Raw genomic sequence first — 17161 nt, 5'->3', positions numbered from 1 at the left:
CAAATTTCACAGAGTCTTATAATTGTTCAACTTTGCCCCTAATTGCAAAAGGAATCCCTCTGGCTTTATGAGAGTTATGTGCTCGTTCCTTGAGGCAGATTCTATGTGTGCAAGCTTCATGTATTCAGATGCCTTCCCAAAAGACCACTGGAAATGTCCCTTCCCGAAAGACCACTAGAAATGTCCCTTACCAAAAGACCACTGGAAATGTCCCTTACCAAAAGACCACTGGAAATGTCTCTTCCCGAAAGACCACTGGAAATGTCCCTTCCCGAAAGACCACTGGAAATGTCCCTTCCCGAAAGACCACTAGAAATGTCCCTTACCAAAAGACCACTGGAAATGTCCCTTACCAAAAGACCACTGGAAATGTCTCTTCCCGAAAGACCACTGGAAATGTCCCTTCCCGAAAGACCACTGGAAATGTCCCTTACCAAAAGACCACTGGAAATGTCTCTTGCTCACTATCTACAGAAAGAACCCACTTAGGTCCTGTTCCGTAGCCATGGGATCTAATTTCCTTTTTTTATTGCTGCTTGAACCCTCTGGCCAATCACATTCACCCTCTTTCTGACTACATCTGCTTTGGCAGTTGCCACCAGCCTTTGCACTCAACTGGCCATAGTGGAAAACCAGAATCTGAATCTTGGATCCTCCAAATCCTCCTGGATTTCTGATGTCTAGCTCCCTGAGCTTCTTTGCCCAACCGTCACACTTCAATTCCTTCCACTTACCCAAAGTTATGATGTTGTATGGAGAGCAACTGTGACACTCATGCTGATACTGTGTCCATCTCTGCAAAACCTGCAACTTTAGCATTTGACGGATGTGTGTTCCTGACCACATAGGCTCATAACTTGCTTGACATCTGACTCTGCACTCTCTTTTTTGGGAATACAAACAACGTTGAATTATCGTTTGATAGCACCTGATACTGGGTGCATAACGACCCGGGGCCAAATGTATCATTAATGATGGGCCCCAGCACAGTTACCACACGATCAGGTTTGCCGGATCGGGTGTTATTGTTATTAGCACCCCAGGTTTTTAATCCAGAAACAGTGGGTGCTAAAAACAATGTATTTTGTTTCAATGAACAGGGTGCCTTGCGGCGCCCCGTTTATAGAAACAAAATACTTACTTAAGATGGCCGCCGTGGATCTGGAATGTGGGGCTCCATACAGAGTCCCTCTTCCATGGTGACTCAGGAGGCCGGAGCAGCGGCTGTGGTTGTGAAGCTGCCACCGAAAGAAATCAGGTAAGTGGCGGTCGGAGGGGACCTTAGGGGAGGGGAGGGAAGGGTGCGGGAAGATGGCTGGGCCGGGGAAGCAGTCATCAAGTTTCCATGGAATGCAGGCTTGGATAGTGGAATTTAGCTTGCTATCCGAGCAACCTGATTGGTTGGCTTCCCCGCCACTGGGTGCTAATAAGCAGTACATAACTTCCGATACATGGTCTCATATAGAATCGGACTGTATTCTAGTTCGGAGTGGTATAGACCTACTTATTGGCCCGGTACAAAATCGATAGTTAGAGGTTTTACCACTCTGCTCTTCATCATTTACAGTCTCGGAAATTGGGAATTGTGTTAGAACATTTATGATGCCCTGCTTGATGGTACAGGGATCAAAAGCATTGTATGGGCCTTGGCGACAGCCTGTGTAAGCTACAGCCTTTCTGCCTCAGCTGATTTAAAATGGTAGAAATATTTAGCCAGCCACCAAAGACTATCAGCTCACCTGATAGTAGTCATGTGATGATCGGCACTTCAGCTTGGATGTTCTTTGATCTGAGCCATTTTGTTAGGACGGGGGCAACACATATTCATGCCTATAATTGCAAAATGCAAAAACTATGGGCTTCGCCCACGACTGTTTATGTAATGTGATCTCAAGTTCCCCCTTGAGTATTAGTGCTATGATCCCATTTCACCATCGCTGGAGGACAGGAAAGGAGGTGGCAGGTCTGTACAGTTCAGCTAAATGTTAAGAAATGGATGGATTGGATGGATTGGATGGATTGAATGGATTGAGCCCATGGGTTGCAACATGCGTCACTCGTCGGTTAAGACTAAGATCTGACTATATAGGTTCTGGTTCCTTACACAAAGAAGGTACGACGTTCATTCATTGCCACGGGTTTGTCACAAAGATTTTTGCCGCCAATTTTTGTCTGAAAAAACTAATCGAAAAATATGGGGGGGGTGGGTAAAGGGATATAAGGGAGGGGTAGGGGATTTTGGGAATAGGTAGTAAATAACTGGGAAGCTGAGGGTTGGGGGGAACCCCCCCCAAAAGAAAACAAATAAAAATGTTGATACGTTTTTTCTGCCAAGAATCAGCTGTAAAAAAAACCTGGCGTTGGAATGACATAGAACCACATAGAAGTGTTTCTCTTACATAGATGGATCCTCCAGTTGATTCAGTTGTGGCATTATGTGAAGTGACAAAGCTGCTCCCCCATGGCTTCTTGCCGTCGACAGTCCCTGTGTGTGCCGGGCAGTTCTTCAAATGGTCATGATGCTGTCAGCAAAGCATGATCAGGGGCCCGGTAGGGAGAGTGACTAGATTTTCTGAACCAAAAACCATGACAATTTTGGAAATTCAATATGAGAGACCATGAAAAAGGACACCAAAGTCGGACCACTATGAAATATATGTGACGGACCGGAATGGCTACTCCCACAGATGGTCTAGTAGAAGTATATATAAGAGTTCATTAATTCCAGTTAGATTTGGGGTATTTCTATCCTGTTGTATTGCTATTTCAGGGCCATTACATTCATTTCATGAGCAGTGGGTCGTGTTTAGGCTAAGTCTGGAGTCTGTTTTGTCGAGCACTTCGGGCCACTGATGATCAATTCTAGTGGTGAGACACTTGGGGCAATATTGCGGCACTTGGGAACTTTTCCATCACTTCTATGGTGAGGATTCCTCTCTTTTCACCCATCGTTCCTTTGATTCAACTTCCATTGCATTCTCACTCTATTACTCCTTCCCTCCTTTCTAGTTCGCACCATCACCCTGGACACACTTTCACGTGGTTCGCTCTTTATTTTCTGAGCCATGTAAACTTTTGACAGCATGTTTCGACCCGACACCATACCATCCTTGCAGCTGTAACCGAACGTGCATTCGCCCTTTCTCAGGGAACTGCTCTGGTAAAGATCTTCCCTCCAAGCTTTATCTAAAATATGGGACATCTGAACATGTCGCTGAAGCATGTTTGGACAAGGGGGCATGGTGTGAAAAACCAGGACTGTTCCCCTGAACCCAAGACATCGGAACACCCTGCATGTGGGACATAGTTATGATTCTATGATGAACGCAATGTGATGGATTTATTGTTGAAGAGGTTGGGAGACACTGTATTGCTCGATTTTGCTTCTCCCGTACCTTGAGATCAATTTTCTGTTTTTCTTGGCAGGTCCAGCTGGGAGCTTCCTGATCTCAGAGAGGGGAAGGTGAAAGCGATCAGCGACTCTGATGGCGTCAGCTACCCCTGGTACGGGAACACCACCGAAACGGTTACACTTATGGGCCCCACCAACAAGATCTCCAGGTTCTGCGTCAGCATGAATGATAACTTCTACCCCAGTGTGACATGGGCCGTGCCCGTGAGTGACAGCAACTTGCCCCTCTTGACACGCATCAAGAGAGACCAAAGCTTCACCACCTGGCTGGTAGCCATGAACGTCGCCACCAAGGAGAAGATCATCCTTCAGACCATCAAGTGGCGGATGAGAGTGGACATCGAAGTGGACCCGGCCCAGATGCTGGGCCACCGGGCCAGGCTTGTGGGGAGAACTCAGCAAGAGCAGCCCCTTTTGCTCAGCCGGATGGAACCTATTCCTTCCAATGCACTTGTGAAACCCAATGCCAATGACGCCCAGGTCTTAATGTGGAGGCCGAAGAGGGGGCAGCCCTTGGTGGTTATTCCTCCAAAATAGGAGTATTTCATGAAAGCTGGGGGAAAGGTGTGCTGCTGGATTTGTGATCCAGCACAGGATCGACGACAGGGCGGGTCTGCCTTTGACGTCTGCAGCAGGAAGGGCGATGGGCTATCCTTCCTGAAGAGGGAAGCAATACCTCCAAGATGGCCGCCATCACTGCTGGCGGATTTGGTAAACAAGCACTTCCAATGGAGCTTTCTTTTATGACATTGAACAGGGTTTGGGAAAGAGGGTGTTTTTTTTAAATAACTGAATCAAATCCCCATGCTTACCATACATGAGTAGGAAAACAATTGAGCTTGAACAATGCCAGTGGCCGTGATTACTTCCTGTACACCATTCCATGCGGAAGTGGGACACAACCTGCGTGGCATGTATCTATCCACAGACTTCCAGAACCCACTCCCCTGTGCAAACATCATAAGGCGGACTTGGGATGGCGAGGGTGGGTGAGGGTTCGGGGGAGGGGTAAAAGCAACGTTTAAACCTATGCATTATAGAGTGATGATCAAAAAGAAATCATCTCTACATTTTGTGGATTGCAAATACAGCTAAACAGGGCAAGCGGAGGGCTGTGTGTGGCTGCATGGTGTTTGTGTCAGGAAATCAAGGTTCCTCTCCCAGTGGGTGGGCTGTCTCTGGTGCTCAAATCCACTTCACCGGCAACACTTTAAGTTGGACCACCCTCGTTCGCCTTTCTTTAAATCAGATATTCATTTGGGGGTCATCTATTTCAGATTATTTTTTTTTTGTTTGCTTTATCCCTTCTTCGCTGTGACGTGCATCATTATAAGGCCAGGATACCTCATATTTTGTATTTATTTAGAATTATTTTTGTGGTTTAGACCTCTACTGACCTTCTTCCCCATACTGTAGTAGTAGTAATTATAATGCCCGGATTTTTAACTGATAATCTGTATTACTCCAAGTCCTCATCTCCCTCTTTCCATTTGAGGGGTGTCAACCCCAGGCAGACCCTTGTATTACAAGCTTAAATAAAAAGACAGGTTTTACCTTTTGCCCATGTAGCTCCACACCCACCCACAGGGCTGGCTCTACATCTGTGGTCCGCCTACTCCTCATCCTGTGTGTCACAACGGAAAAGACTGGGATGAGGACGATGAAGACTTAGAGTAACGAACATTGGGACATTGCCTCCTCGTTCCAGTCTATGCAATATGAGGCTAAAGCAAGCTCAACTTGAACTAAGAGGAGCAGTCGCCTGAGTGGCCTTGTTTTGTAGTGCTAACCATCTGGGGAGCCAAACCTTGCAGATCCCTGATCAATGCTCAGCAGCACTTTTTGAAGGCTGCCAGGGCCCCGCCCACTTAACGCCCTGCCCCTGATCTGGGAACAGGACTCCTGGTTTGGTGCCAGTACACCCCAGCAATTGATAGTGTTCCGAAGGGCGACAACCTATTGTAGCAGCTCCTTGTTGATGCCACCAGCAGTGAAATGCAGTAATTGCTGCATTGCAGAAGCACCCACTCCTCGCAGCGGCAAAAGCGACTTCTCCACAGACCACCTTATCCCAATCACACCTCCCCTCAACAGATGCGTAGACAGGGTAGGGCCCGAGTGGGCAAGGCCCTGCCAAAAACAGTAAATGCCCACTCAGCAGCACTCTGTGGGCATTTACAGAAGTTAATGTCACTGAGGTGAGCCCAAGTAAATTAGCTTCAAGCTATGTCTCTGACCACGAAATGGCTCCACCCAACCGTAGCGTGCAGGGGACACAAAGCTCACCAACAAGGTCTGTCGGCAGATAGACAAAGGAGGAGGAGGAGGCAGACCAGGTACACATAGCCACCCCTCCAGGTAGGGGCGGAGCTACATAGAGGAAAGGTAAACGTGTGTTTTCTTTAAGCTTGTTAAACAAGGGTCCATCTGGGACTGACAGCCCTCACATGGCAGAGACTGGGATGAGGAGGCAGTAACTGTTTATATGGCAGAGACTGGGATGAGGAAGTAGTAACTGTTTATATAGCATAGACTGGGATGAGGAGGCAGAGACTGGGATGAGGAGGTAGTAACTGTTTGTATGGCAGAGACTGGGATGAGGAAGTAGTAACTGTTTATATAGCATAGACTGGGATGAGGAGGCAGAGACTGGGATGAGGAGGTAGTAACTGTTTATATGGCAGAGACTGGGATGAGGAAGTAGAGACTGGGATGAGGAGATAGTAACTGTTTATATAGCAGAGACTGGGATGAGGAGGTGGAGACTGGGATGAGGAGATAGTAACTGTTAATATAGCAGAGACTGGGATGAGTAGGAAGAGACTGGGATGAGGAGGTAGTAACTGCTTATATAGCAGAGATTGGGATGAGGAGGTAGAGACTGGGATGAGGAGGTAGTAGCCGTTTATATAGCAGAGACTGGGATGAGGAGCTAGTCATTGTTTATATAGCACAGACTGGGATGAGGAACTGTTTATATAGCAGAGACTGGGATGAGGGGATAGTAACTGTTTATATAGCAGAGACTGGGATGAGGAGATAGTAACTGTTTATATAGCAGAGACTGGGATGAGGAGATAGTAACTGTTTATATAGCAGAGACTGGGATGAGGAGGTCGTAACTGTTTATATAGGAGAGACTGGGATGAGGAGATAGTAACTGTTTATATAGCAGAGACTGGGATGAGGAGGCAGAGACTGGGATGAGGAGGTAGTAACTGTTTATATAGCAGAGACTGGGATGAGGAGGTAGAGACTGGGATGAGGAGGTAGTAGCCGTTTATATAGCAGAGACTGGGATGAGGAGATAGTATCTGTATATATAGCAGAGACGGGGATGAGGAGATAGTAACTGTTTATATAGCAGAGACTGGGATGAGGAGATAGTAACTGTTTATATAGCAGAGACTGGGATGAGGATGTCGTAACTGTTTATATAGCAGAGACTGGGATGAGGAGATAGTAACTGTTTATATAGCAGAGACTGGGATGAGGATGTCGTAACTGTTTATATAGCAGAGACTGGGATGAGGAGGAAGTAACTGTTTATATAGCAGAGACTGGGATGAGGAGGCAGAGACTGGGATGAGGAGGTAGTAACTGTTTATATAGCAGAGACTGGGATGAGGAGGTAGAGACTGGGATGAGGAGGTAGTAGCCGTTTATATAGCAGAGACTGGGATGAGGAGATAGTATCTGTATATATAGCAGAGACGGGGATGAGGAGATAGTAACTGTTTATATAGCAGAGACTGGGATGAGGAGATAGTAACTGTTTATATAGCAGAGACTGGGATGAGGATGTCGTAACTGTTTATATAGCAGAGACTGGGATGAGGAGATAGTAACTGTTTATATAGCAGAGACGGGGATGAGGAGATAGTAACTGTTTATATAGCAGAGACTGGGATGAGGATGTCGTAACTGTTTATATAGCAGAGACGGGGATGAGGAGGTAGTAACTGTTTATATAGCAGAGACTGGGATGAGGAGGTAGTCATTGTTCATATAGCACAGACTGGGATGAGGAACTGTTTATATAGCAGAGACGGGGACGAGGAGATAGTAACTGTTTATATAGCTGAGACTGGGATGAGGAGGTAGTAACTGTTTATATAGCAGAGACTGGGATGAGGAGGTAGAGACTGGGATGAGGAGGTAGTAGCCGTTTATATAGCAGAGACTGGGATGAGGAGATAGTATCTGTATATATAGCAGAGACGGGGATGAGGAGATAGTAACTGTTTATATAGCAGAGACTGGGATGAGGAGATAGTAACTGTTTATATAGCAGAGACTGGGATGAGGATGTCGTAACTGTTTATATAGCAGAGACTGGGATGAGGAGATAGTAACTGTTTATATAGCAGAGACGGGGATGAGGAGATAGTAACTGTTTATATAGCAGAGACTGGGATGAGGAGGTAGAGACTGGGATGAGGAGGTAGTAGCCGTTTATATAGCAGAGACTGGGATGAGGAGATAGTATCTGTATATATAGCAGAGACGGGGATGAGGAGATAGTAACTGTTTATATAGCAGAGACTGGGATGAGGAGATAGTAACTGTTTATATAGCAGAGACTGGGATGAGGATGTCGTAACTGTTTATATAGCAGAGACTGGGATGAGGAGATAGTAACTGTTTATATAGCAGAGACGGGGATGAGGAGATAGTAACTGTTTATATAGCAGAGACTGGGATGAGGATGTCGTAACTGTTTATATAGCAGAGACGGGGATGAGGAGGTAGTAACTGTTTATATAGCAGAGACTGGGATGAGGAGGTAGTCATTGTTCATATAGCACAGACTGGGATGAGGAACTGTTTATATAGCAGAGACGGGGACGAGGAGATAGTAACTGTTTATATAGCTGAGACTGGGATGAGGAGGTAGTAACTGTTTATATAGCAGAAAGTCTCTTGCCATGTAAAGCTTCATAGAATTCGGTCCACAACCTGCAGGTGATATGCCAGAAACGCTCAAGCTGTTTATGGTGCCTACTTCCCGGGCATATGCAGCTTTGCATTAAGTGACTAGTACAAGTTTTACCCAAGTTCATAGTCCTCATGTTATTGAGCTTGGGATACCAAAAGATTACTTTGCTCCCTTTGGGATTCGAGCCCATCTCCCGCAGTTTACGTATAGGTCTCCACGGACGCATTATGCCACTGAGCTATTTTACCAACAATTTGAATTCTGTTGGACATGCCAAGAGTCACTGCCTAAAGCAGGATAGCTCAGTTAACTGGACGCCTGTTGCATGCAGAATATATATATATATATATATATATATGCGCCAATGGTTCAAATCCCATGATGCCAAGCCAATGCAGGGGTCAAAGTGTACAAAAGAAAGTAGGGGAACTACGTTTCCAGCTGCCCTGCCACTGCCCACTCTTCCTCCCCCAATACCAACCCTATACCTCTAGGCCCTGCCTTTCCTCAATCCCAGCTCCGAACACTGTGTTTCACAGCTGTACCATCAAGACTGAAAGAAACACAGTGAAAGAAAATCACCCATAGACGGCCACCATTACTTTCAATCATTGGCCTCGGCAGCATGCAGCTTTATACACCTGCCCCTTTCTAATCACCCCAACTGTGCACCTCTTTCGGGACACGCCAAAGACTAAAGCCACCCCCTCCCATCCAGTACCTACACACACAGCTGTGCCTGCAGCAATGTCACGTCCATAGTGCTTAAAGGCACAAGACAAACGCTGATCAGTGTGGGTGGGCTTCATGTCCCGAGCAGGTTACTGAAATAAATGAAAGTAAGCGCGATGGCGCCGCGGGCTCTCACGCAAGTGCTGTTTCTGACGGTCCCTGGTCCGAAACCTCAGGACCAGGAACGGTGCTGAGAGCCACAAAAAGTAAGGGGACGATGATTGACTTCCCCACAATGTAGTTGAACGCCGTACCCTTTCGTTTCTGCCCACTTCGACCTCTGTGCTAATGCGCCTCACACTTCTAACGTCGATAATACGAATTGGGGGAGAGAATTAAATTAAGCCAGCTCTTCCACACGGTTGCCCTTGGGGTGACGAGAGGAAGGAACCCGTGGAAAGGAGACTGCGAGGCCTGGCAAAGACGCCCAGGATAGCTCTGGAGCACAGAAAGCTGTGTTCCTCTGGCAGGCGCGGCCGCTCTGCATCCGAAGCTGTAAATTGCTATAATCGCCCCGCAATGTCAGTCCAGGTTCCCATCTCCCGGCATCAGTGCCCACGGGTGTGGAAACTCCTCAGGAGCGGGCCTCGCAGCTGGCTGTCAATGCCAGGCTCTCACGGAACAGATCCGGGCCCTCATTATACGTGTTAGTAGATTACCCCTTCCCAGCCTGGGGGCAGTCCGCGGCAGCCCTCAGCTGCAGATGCTCTGCGCCCCTTCCTGAGGAAAGTTCCAGATGCAAATGTACACTTACATTGGTCCAGTGGAGACCATTTGTCATCTGGAATGTCCGCGGGGGCGTCACCCCCTCTGTTGGGGGCCTGCTCCGGATCACCGGGCAGGCCCAATACACATGTCGGGAACACCCGACACAGCCCTGCTGGGCGACGGTCACGCTGCGGACAATAGAGTGGGGGTCACCCCACTCGCTCCAGGTCACTGGAGCCACCCATGTGGCTGCGGGCACCCAGCACACGGCGCCCCCGACTCTGGGGGCACCCAGGCCGGGGTCACCTCAACAGCCGTGATCACATGGCTGCCACATCACTCAGGGTCGGCGTTGCCCAGCAGGGGCACCGTCCTCGTGCTGGGCCCCGTCCTTGGGCCCATGGCACGCGGTGTAGCACCAGCATAGTGCAGAACAATACGTACACCGGAGTCTTGGTTGGTCTGACTAATGAGCCGGAAGCGGCTTGCACCTTTTATTAAGTTGGTCACGTGGCTAGTACCACGTGACCCATTACAACATCCTGGGAGCTACCATGCTCCCAGGAGGGGTGCCATGCAACACTCCTCCTTTTTCATAACAACAAAACAAACCCCCAAAACCCCAACATAACCACACACTAATACTACTAAAACCACTCTACTATAGTTTTTATTTACCCTTTATTAACCTGGGTGAGTGGTTCTACTATCACAGAACACAGATGAGAGCTACTGGCACCACATTACATTTCCCACGGACATGGCCATTTTCAGCAAACCCATGTATGCAGGCTCCGAGTCTTCATGGGGATGTTGGTGACGATGTCCTTCTTCCGCCATCGTGGAGTCGCAGGAGGCCAGCTTGAGTCCTCACCAATGTTCCCTTCGGACAGCAACCACAAAGTCTCACAAAGAGAAAACCAGCAAAGCCGCACCTAGGGAGGCCCAGGGGCCACATCGGCCACGTCCATAATCTGGAGTACCTGTGATGGACTACTGGCACCTTGGCGGCAGGCCCCTTATTCCCCTTCCTCTCCTTCATGGGTGGGTGACAAGAAAACCCACCGGTGGTATGGTGCCTGAGCTGCAGGGCTGGGAGGGTGCACACCACCGACACGAGCTGCCCCCCCATCCCTTTCCATTCTCTTTGCACTGTGGGCTGCTGGCCAGATGACACTGGTGCAGTGCTATTAACATGGCCTTCTTTCTTGTTGCCATAAGGCCACCGAGCATACTGCCCTCCTCCTTCAGGGTACCTTTTGCTTGCCTGCCCGCATATTCATTTGAATGTTGACCTCACCCCATCATAATGGCTGATGGGGGTGATGTATGCCTTTGTGTCCTCCTTACCCTCACTCCCTTTGATAGCATGGGCTGGGTCCCTGCAGTCTTACTGTGAGGCAGGGTGACGTTGTGCCTCCATTGCCCCGTGTTTAATTTTTTCTTGTGGGCCCAGGTGGAGTTGGGCCTGCCACCGATGGAGAAGGGAGGCGCCTCAGCGGTGCGGCAGTCGCTGGCCCAGTTCTGTGGAGGGCCGGGGAGCCGTGTCTTACTCTCCTCAGCAGGTGGGTGGAGCCGGCATCGAGCACACATACCCATTTTCTTCCTTTACCTCCACGGCTTGTGGATGGGGGAGGGGCAGCTTCCCTCTTCACTTTCCCGTCTCAGGGCGGGAGCGCGTCACACTCCCCACTCCGGCCATGGATGTTGGCAGGCTTGCGGGGGAGGGGGGGGACAGCCGGCCCCCTCACGCGGTGGATGCCGCTCTCCTCAGCGTAGCGGGCGACGCCGCCGGGCCATCTCGCTCCCCATCTTGTCTTGGAGGCCGCACCTCCCCCTGCGGCAGATCCCGCATGCATGGCTGCACCGGGGGGGAGGGGCAGCTCCACTTTGTTGTGGCTGGGGGGTCGTCGGGTACCCGGTTATGGCTCCGGCTGCCAGCCTGCTCTCCTTTGTTGCAGCCCATGCCGGTTGTTACCAGGGGCCACCTCCGCTGTGCGGCAGTTCCATTCTTCACCGCCGCGGCCTGGTACATTGAGGCCATGTCCCTTCTTTCCGCTCCGCGGCCGATGCCGCCAAGCGTTTCTCCTCCTCAGGAGTAAGGGCAGGCAGCTCTCCTCCTGTCATGGTGGTGCGGGGGCAGAATTCCTTCCTCGTGCGGCCGAGGCCGCTATGGAGCCGCCCCCTCACAGGGGGCTGTGCAGACCCACCCACTTCACCTCGCGGGGAATACCGCTCCATTTCCTCTTTGGGGTGCGCACCAGCTCACCCTTCCTCTCTTCTTGAGGGCGTGCACCCCCATGCCCCCATGGCGGGCGATGACCCGCATCCGCCTCCGTTGCAGGGGAAGGCCGCAGGTTCCTTCCCGCAGTGGAGGAGAGGCCACACACACGCCGCCACCATTATCGTGCGGCCGACACTGCACCTTCTCAGGGGCACCAGGCGACCCGTGTAAACGTACACGGAGCCCTGGACCACCCCAACTGCATATTCTGCGGCCGATGCCGCGCTTGGGCTCCAGCCCTCGTCGCCATTGTTGGGGGCCTGCTCCGGATCACTGGGCAGGCACCATATACATGTCGGGAACACCCGACACAGCCCTGCAGGGTGGCGGTCACGCCGTGGACAATAGAGTGGGGGTCACCCCACTCGCTCCAGGTCACTGGAGCCACCCATGCGGCTGGGGGCACCCAGCACATGGCGGCCCCAACTCTAGGGGCACCTAAGCCGGTGTCGCCTCAACAGCCGTGACCACATGGCTGCCGCATCGCTCAGGGACGGCGTTGCCCAGCAGGGGCACCGTCCTCGTGCCGGGCCCTGTCCTTGGGCCCATGGCACGCGGTGTAGCACCAGCATGGTGCAGAACAATAAGTACACCGGAGTCTTGTTTGGTCTGACTAATGAGCCGGAAGCGGCTCGCAACTTTTAATAAGTTGGTCACGTGGCTACTGCCACGTGACCCATTACAACATCCTGGGAGCTACCATGCTCCCAAGAGAGGTGTCATGCAACACCCTCCCTGTAGATCCCCCCTGACGCACATCCTTATGCTTCCGAGTTTCCCCCATAGAAACCACGCAGAACCTTGAACCCGAGCCTGTTCCAACCGGAATGGACCCATAGAGTCCCAGTACCAACTCAGGGCCCGCCAGGACCGTGTCTCCATCAACTCCACGCCGGTTCCGGGGTCACAGTATCCGCGCCCCAGCATTCTAGGCTGTGTGCCTCTTACACTCACCCCTTCCTTGCCCATGCACAATCCCCTGACATGAGGGGGACCGTTCAGTCCTACCTGGCCCCTTCCCTGTGAGTACAGACCGCCCGCTTTCCAAGCTCCGAGTCTGCCCTTGCCTGCCCTGTGGGATGGCACCGGCCTGATGCCTACCTCCGAGACCCTGGTATCAGAAGTCCGCGGCCACCCGCCTGATGTATATAGCCTTGTGTTCTGTCTGCCCAATTCACTGTGACTACACCAGCAGCCTAATTCTCCGCACCTGGGCCCCGAATCCGCCTCCATAGACCCCCGCGCGTGATTCCGAGGCCCCGGGCCTGTCCTCACTGTGGAGCCACCGGATACATCCCCCGAGCGGTCGTGTTGCCTAGGAGATCGGGTTTGTTACTGAAGGGGGCACAGATGGCCTCAATGGCAGTGTGCGATTGGCTGTCACCCACTGCGAGGTTTTCTTCTTCAACGCCATCCTCCCCCCACGTGCTCTTCAGTATTAGTGAGTAACAATCTTCAATGGGGCGCTTTCGAGAAATGGCCATTAAAGCGGGGCTAATTGCAGCGTCCGCGCCTCCCTTGGTCATCACAGCGGGGGCGAAGAAAGAGGACAGGATCAAATGCAGGTGACGCTTAGAAACGCAGGACCCAACACTAAAATGGAGAATGATAGTCTAGATTTCAAACACAGAGATCGGCTTCCAGCCAAAGCTTGCACCTCCGCCGCTCCCCACCTACCTACCACGCCCCCGCCCTCATTCCAAGGAAACGCGTAGATGTGTAACGCGCCGATTATTTTTACTCCTGCACTGTGGCCCTCCCACCCACCGCCAACTCCCTTAAAATGCAGACAGGGTTCTCCACGCGTAGAAGGGCAACCCTCACTGCAAATAACATGAGAAGCGTCGACGAGCGCCTTCTAGGGAATAGGCAGGAGAGCGCCAGAGATGCACGAGGTGCTTTGGCAGAGCGGAGGGGATGGGTAGCAAGTCGGGATCCAGCTGCACCGGGAGAGCTGTGGAAGGGATCCTGGATTGGAAAAATAGGGATGTCGTAAACCAGGCGAGGCCTGTTTTCCCTAACTGTACATCTCAGTACCGGATCAGGAGAGGCACTGCATGCAGGGCAAGGTTGGCGTGCATTGTCAGAGCTGGGTGTGGGCCCCAGTGGTGGACTAGAATGGGGGTGGGGAGCGATGTGGAGTGGTAACGACTAGGACACAGGAGCAAGGCAGCCCTCTTTGCGGTGTGCTTGTTTTTGAGCAGCTCGGAAGTGGGGTGCATTGTCAGAGCTTCGCTGGGGGCGAGGTGCATCGGCGGAGCCAGCAGTGAGTTCTCTAGGTCATGTTTGGGGTGCATCGGTAGAGCTGCGGGTGGGTGGTCTCAATTACTGGTCGTGCTCCTCCACCAGGCCAGGGTGGAAGTGCGTCAGGAGAGCTGTGTTTGGGGGCCAGAACCCGAAAAGCAGGCGGGATGCTGAACGGGGTGGAGGTACATGTGTAGAGTTCGGGTGTACAGACAAGTATTACGAGGTTCGGCTCATGTGTGTAGTAGCATGGCGGGGGTATTGTTGGGGTGGGGGGGCAGTACAGGTGATGACGTGGCCTAGGTTAGGAGGAATGAGGCGCGATGGGAGAGTGGAAGTATTGCAGGTGTGTTAGAAGTGCTGCACAGTCGCACTGTCTACAATGCAGCAGGCTCGGATTGGGGTGCACTGGTGGAGCTGCAACAATGGAGCCTGGACCGGGATATCGTGGGGTGCTGCATGCGAGATTTGAGTTACATTTGTCAGAGTTGTTTGTTAATGCGTGGGCTAGAATAACCAGACCCGCTGCAAGTCAAGACTGGGGTGCTTCAGGAGTGCTCCACAGGAGCAGGAGGAGGGGGGTGGGGTGGGGGGCACTCTAGGCCAGGAAAGAGTACCATCGCCAGAACTGTGTGTGCACCCCAGTAGTAAAACAGCAGGGACCTCTGAGAGGTCAGAGTTAAGGCGCAATGGCCACTGGTAGAAGTGTACCACAACAGTTGTGGAACTGTCCCGCGCCGGGGGACACAGTAGACAGGAAGGGAACATTGCGCAACATTTTTTTACAGGGTTGCTGCCATGCTGGTTGACAGCCAATTAAGTTGAAACGGATTTCAATTTAGCAGTAACTGATATCCGGTGGTAAAGTGGAGAAGTGTGCTCCAAAAAGTAGTGGAACTGTTAAACGTAAAAAAATAAAAGTAGGGGAACGCTGTTACCGACCGTTCCAGCTCACTTCGACCACTGGCAATGGCCCAGCTCTGTCTGTGTTCCAGCACAGGGGAGGCAGAGGGCTGCGGGTCAGGGTGGAGTACACTGAAGGAGCTGTGTCTCATTACTGCGGCCTTTTTATTGCCAACACGAAACACTTTTCTGCCCACTGTTGTATGTTTTTATTGTATAGAGTATGTGTCCCATAGGACAAGCGGTTCCGCAGCTTATGGGAATAAGGGAGAGGGTGCTGCATCCGGTCACCTTCAAGGCACAGGGCTCGACGCTTCTATGTCTCAAGAAATAATGTCAGGTCCCTCAGTATATTATTGTATTTGCCAATATTTAGATCAGGAAGATACGTGCACACGGTGTTTAAATGGTATCCCGTACTAAGACGCCAAGGAGTGTCACCCCACCACTGAAAGCCAGCCCGCTCTCCCTAAACACCCCTTCCTTTTACACGCTGTTACGTCACTCCCTCCTCTCTTACCTGCGCTTGACGTCATCCGGACGTGCGCCTAGCCGTGCGTGCCCCACTCTCCGGGGAAGAAGCCCCCTACACGGCTGCAGCCCACGAGCTAGAGCATGTGTTTTTGCAGAGTGCCTTAACCCCTACTTACTCTTCCGGGCCCGATGGGACGGCGACAGAACAAGGGAGCCACAACTAGGGTGGCCACCTGCCCTGATTTTCCGGGGGCAACCATTAACTTTTGGCAAAATGCTGTCATTTTGTCTGCGGTGCTCTTAAACTTGTTGTATCTCATCTCATGCAGTGCACAGGCTATGTCCTCAAAATGCCCCTGGCTGCCCCCCAACATCACAATGTCGCGCAGATTTGCTCCTAAAAGGCGGCCACCCTAGTATGGACCTGGACGACCCCAAGGCATTCAACAGAATTTTAGGAACCTAAGTGTTAAATACAATTTGTGTTGCAAAAACAACCTGTCTTGGTTTCTTTTTTTATTTCTGAAATTTCATTGAAATAACACGGCACAGTGTCCTATGAAACTAAACTGGTGTGTGGACCCTGTGAGAAATAGCACGGCACAGTGTCCTAAGAAACAAAACTTTTGTGGGGGACATGGTGAGAAATAACACGGCACAGTGTCCTACGAAACTAAACTGTTGTGTGGGACCTGGTGAGAAATAACAAGGCACAGTGTCCTATAATAATAATTTGGCATTTATATAGCGCTACGAACCCTCAGGTATCTGAGCGCTGCTTATTATTACCCACGGTGTGTGGTGCTCCTTTATTGACCTCGGAAGGATGAAAGGCTGAGTTTGCCGGGATTCGAACCTGCGTTAGTTAGCAGGCTCTGCACTGGTGTCAAAGCGAGCGCTCTACTCGCCGTGCCACTTGACCGGCTAAACTAAACTAAACTATGAAACTAAACTGGTGTGTGGGACCTGGTGACAAATAACACGGCACAGTGTCCTACGAATTTAAACTGTTGTCGGGGACCTGGTGAGAAATAACACGGCACAGTGTCCTATGAAACTAAACTGTTGTGGGGGACCTGGTGAGAAATAACACGGCACAGTGTCCTATGAAACTAAACTGTTGTGGGGGACCTGGTGAGAAATAACACGGCACAGTGTCCTACAAAACTAAACTGTTGTGGGGGACCTGGTGAGAAATTACATGGCACAGTGTCTTAAGAAACTAAACTGCTGTGGGGGATCTGGTGAGAAATAACACGGCACAGTGTCTTAAGAAACTAAACTGTTGTGGGGGATCTGGTGAGAAATAACACGGCACAGTGTCTTAAGAAACTAAACTGTTGTGGGGGATCTGGTGAGAAATAACACGCCACAGTGTCCTATGAAACTAAACTGGTGTGTGGACCCTGTGAGAAATAGCATGGCACAGTGTCCTAAGAAACAAAACTTTTGTGGGGGACCTGGT

The 17161-nt window shown here is 50.9% G+C and overlaps 1 protein-coding gene across 1 annotated transcript in view; it reads left to right on the top strand.

Annotated features, from left to right (window-relative positions):
- FAM78B (family with sequence similarity 78 member B) overlaps positions 1 to 16193 on the top strand; it is a 386685-nt gene extending 370492 nt beyond the window's left edge. Inside the window, exon 2 of the mRNA XM_069641079.1 lies at positions 3427 to 16193. Within this exon, the coding sequence (XP_069497180.1) occupies positions 3427 to 3949 (523 nt within the window). The 3' untranslated portion in view covers positions 3950 to 16193. The remainder of the gene's footprint in view (positions 1 to 3426) is intronic.
- The last annotated feature ends 968 nt before the right edge of the window (positions 16194 to 17161 follow it).

This window comes from Ambystoma mexicanum, chromosome 1q (genome assembly GCF_040938575.1).
Source record: "Ambystoma mexicanum isolate Mex_15411 chromosome 1q, UKY_AmexF1_1, whole genome shotgun sequence".
Classification (NCBI taxonomy): Eukaryota; Metazoa; Chordata; class Amphibia; order Caudata; family Ambystomatidae; genus Ambystoma; species Ambystoma mexicanum.
This window is presented reverse-complemented; position numbering and strand designations above follow the sequence as displayed.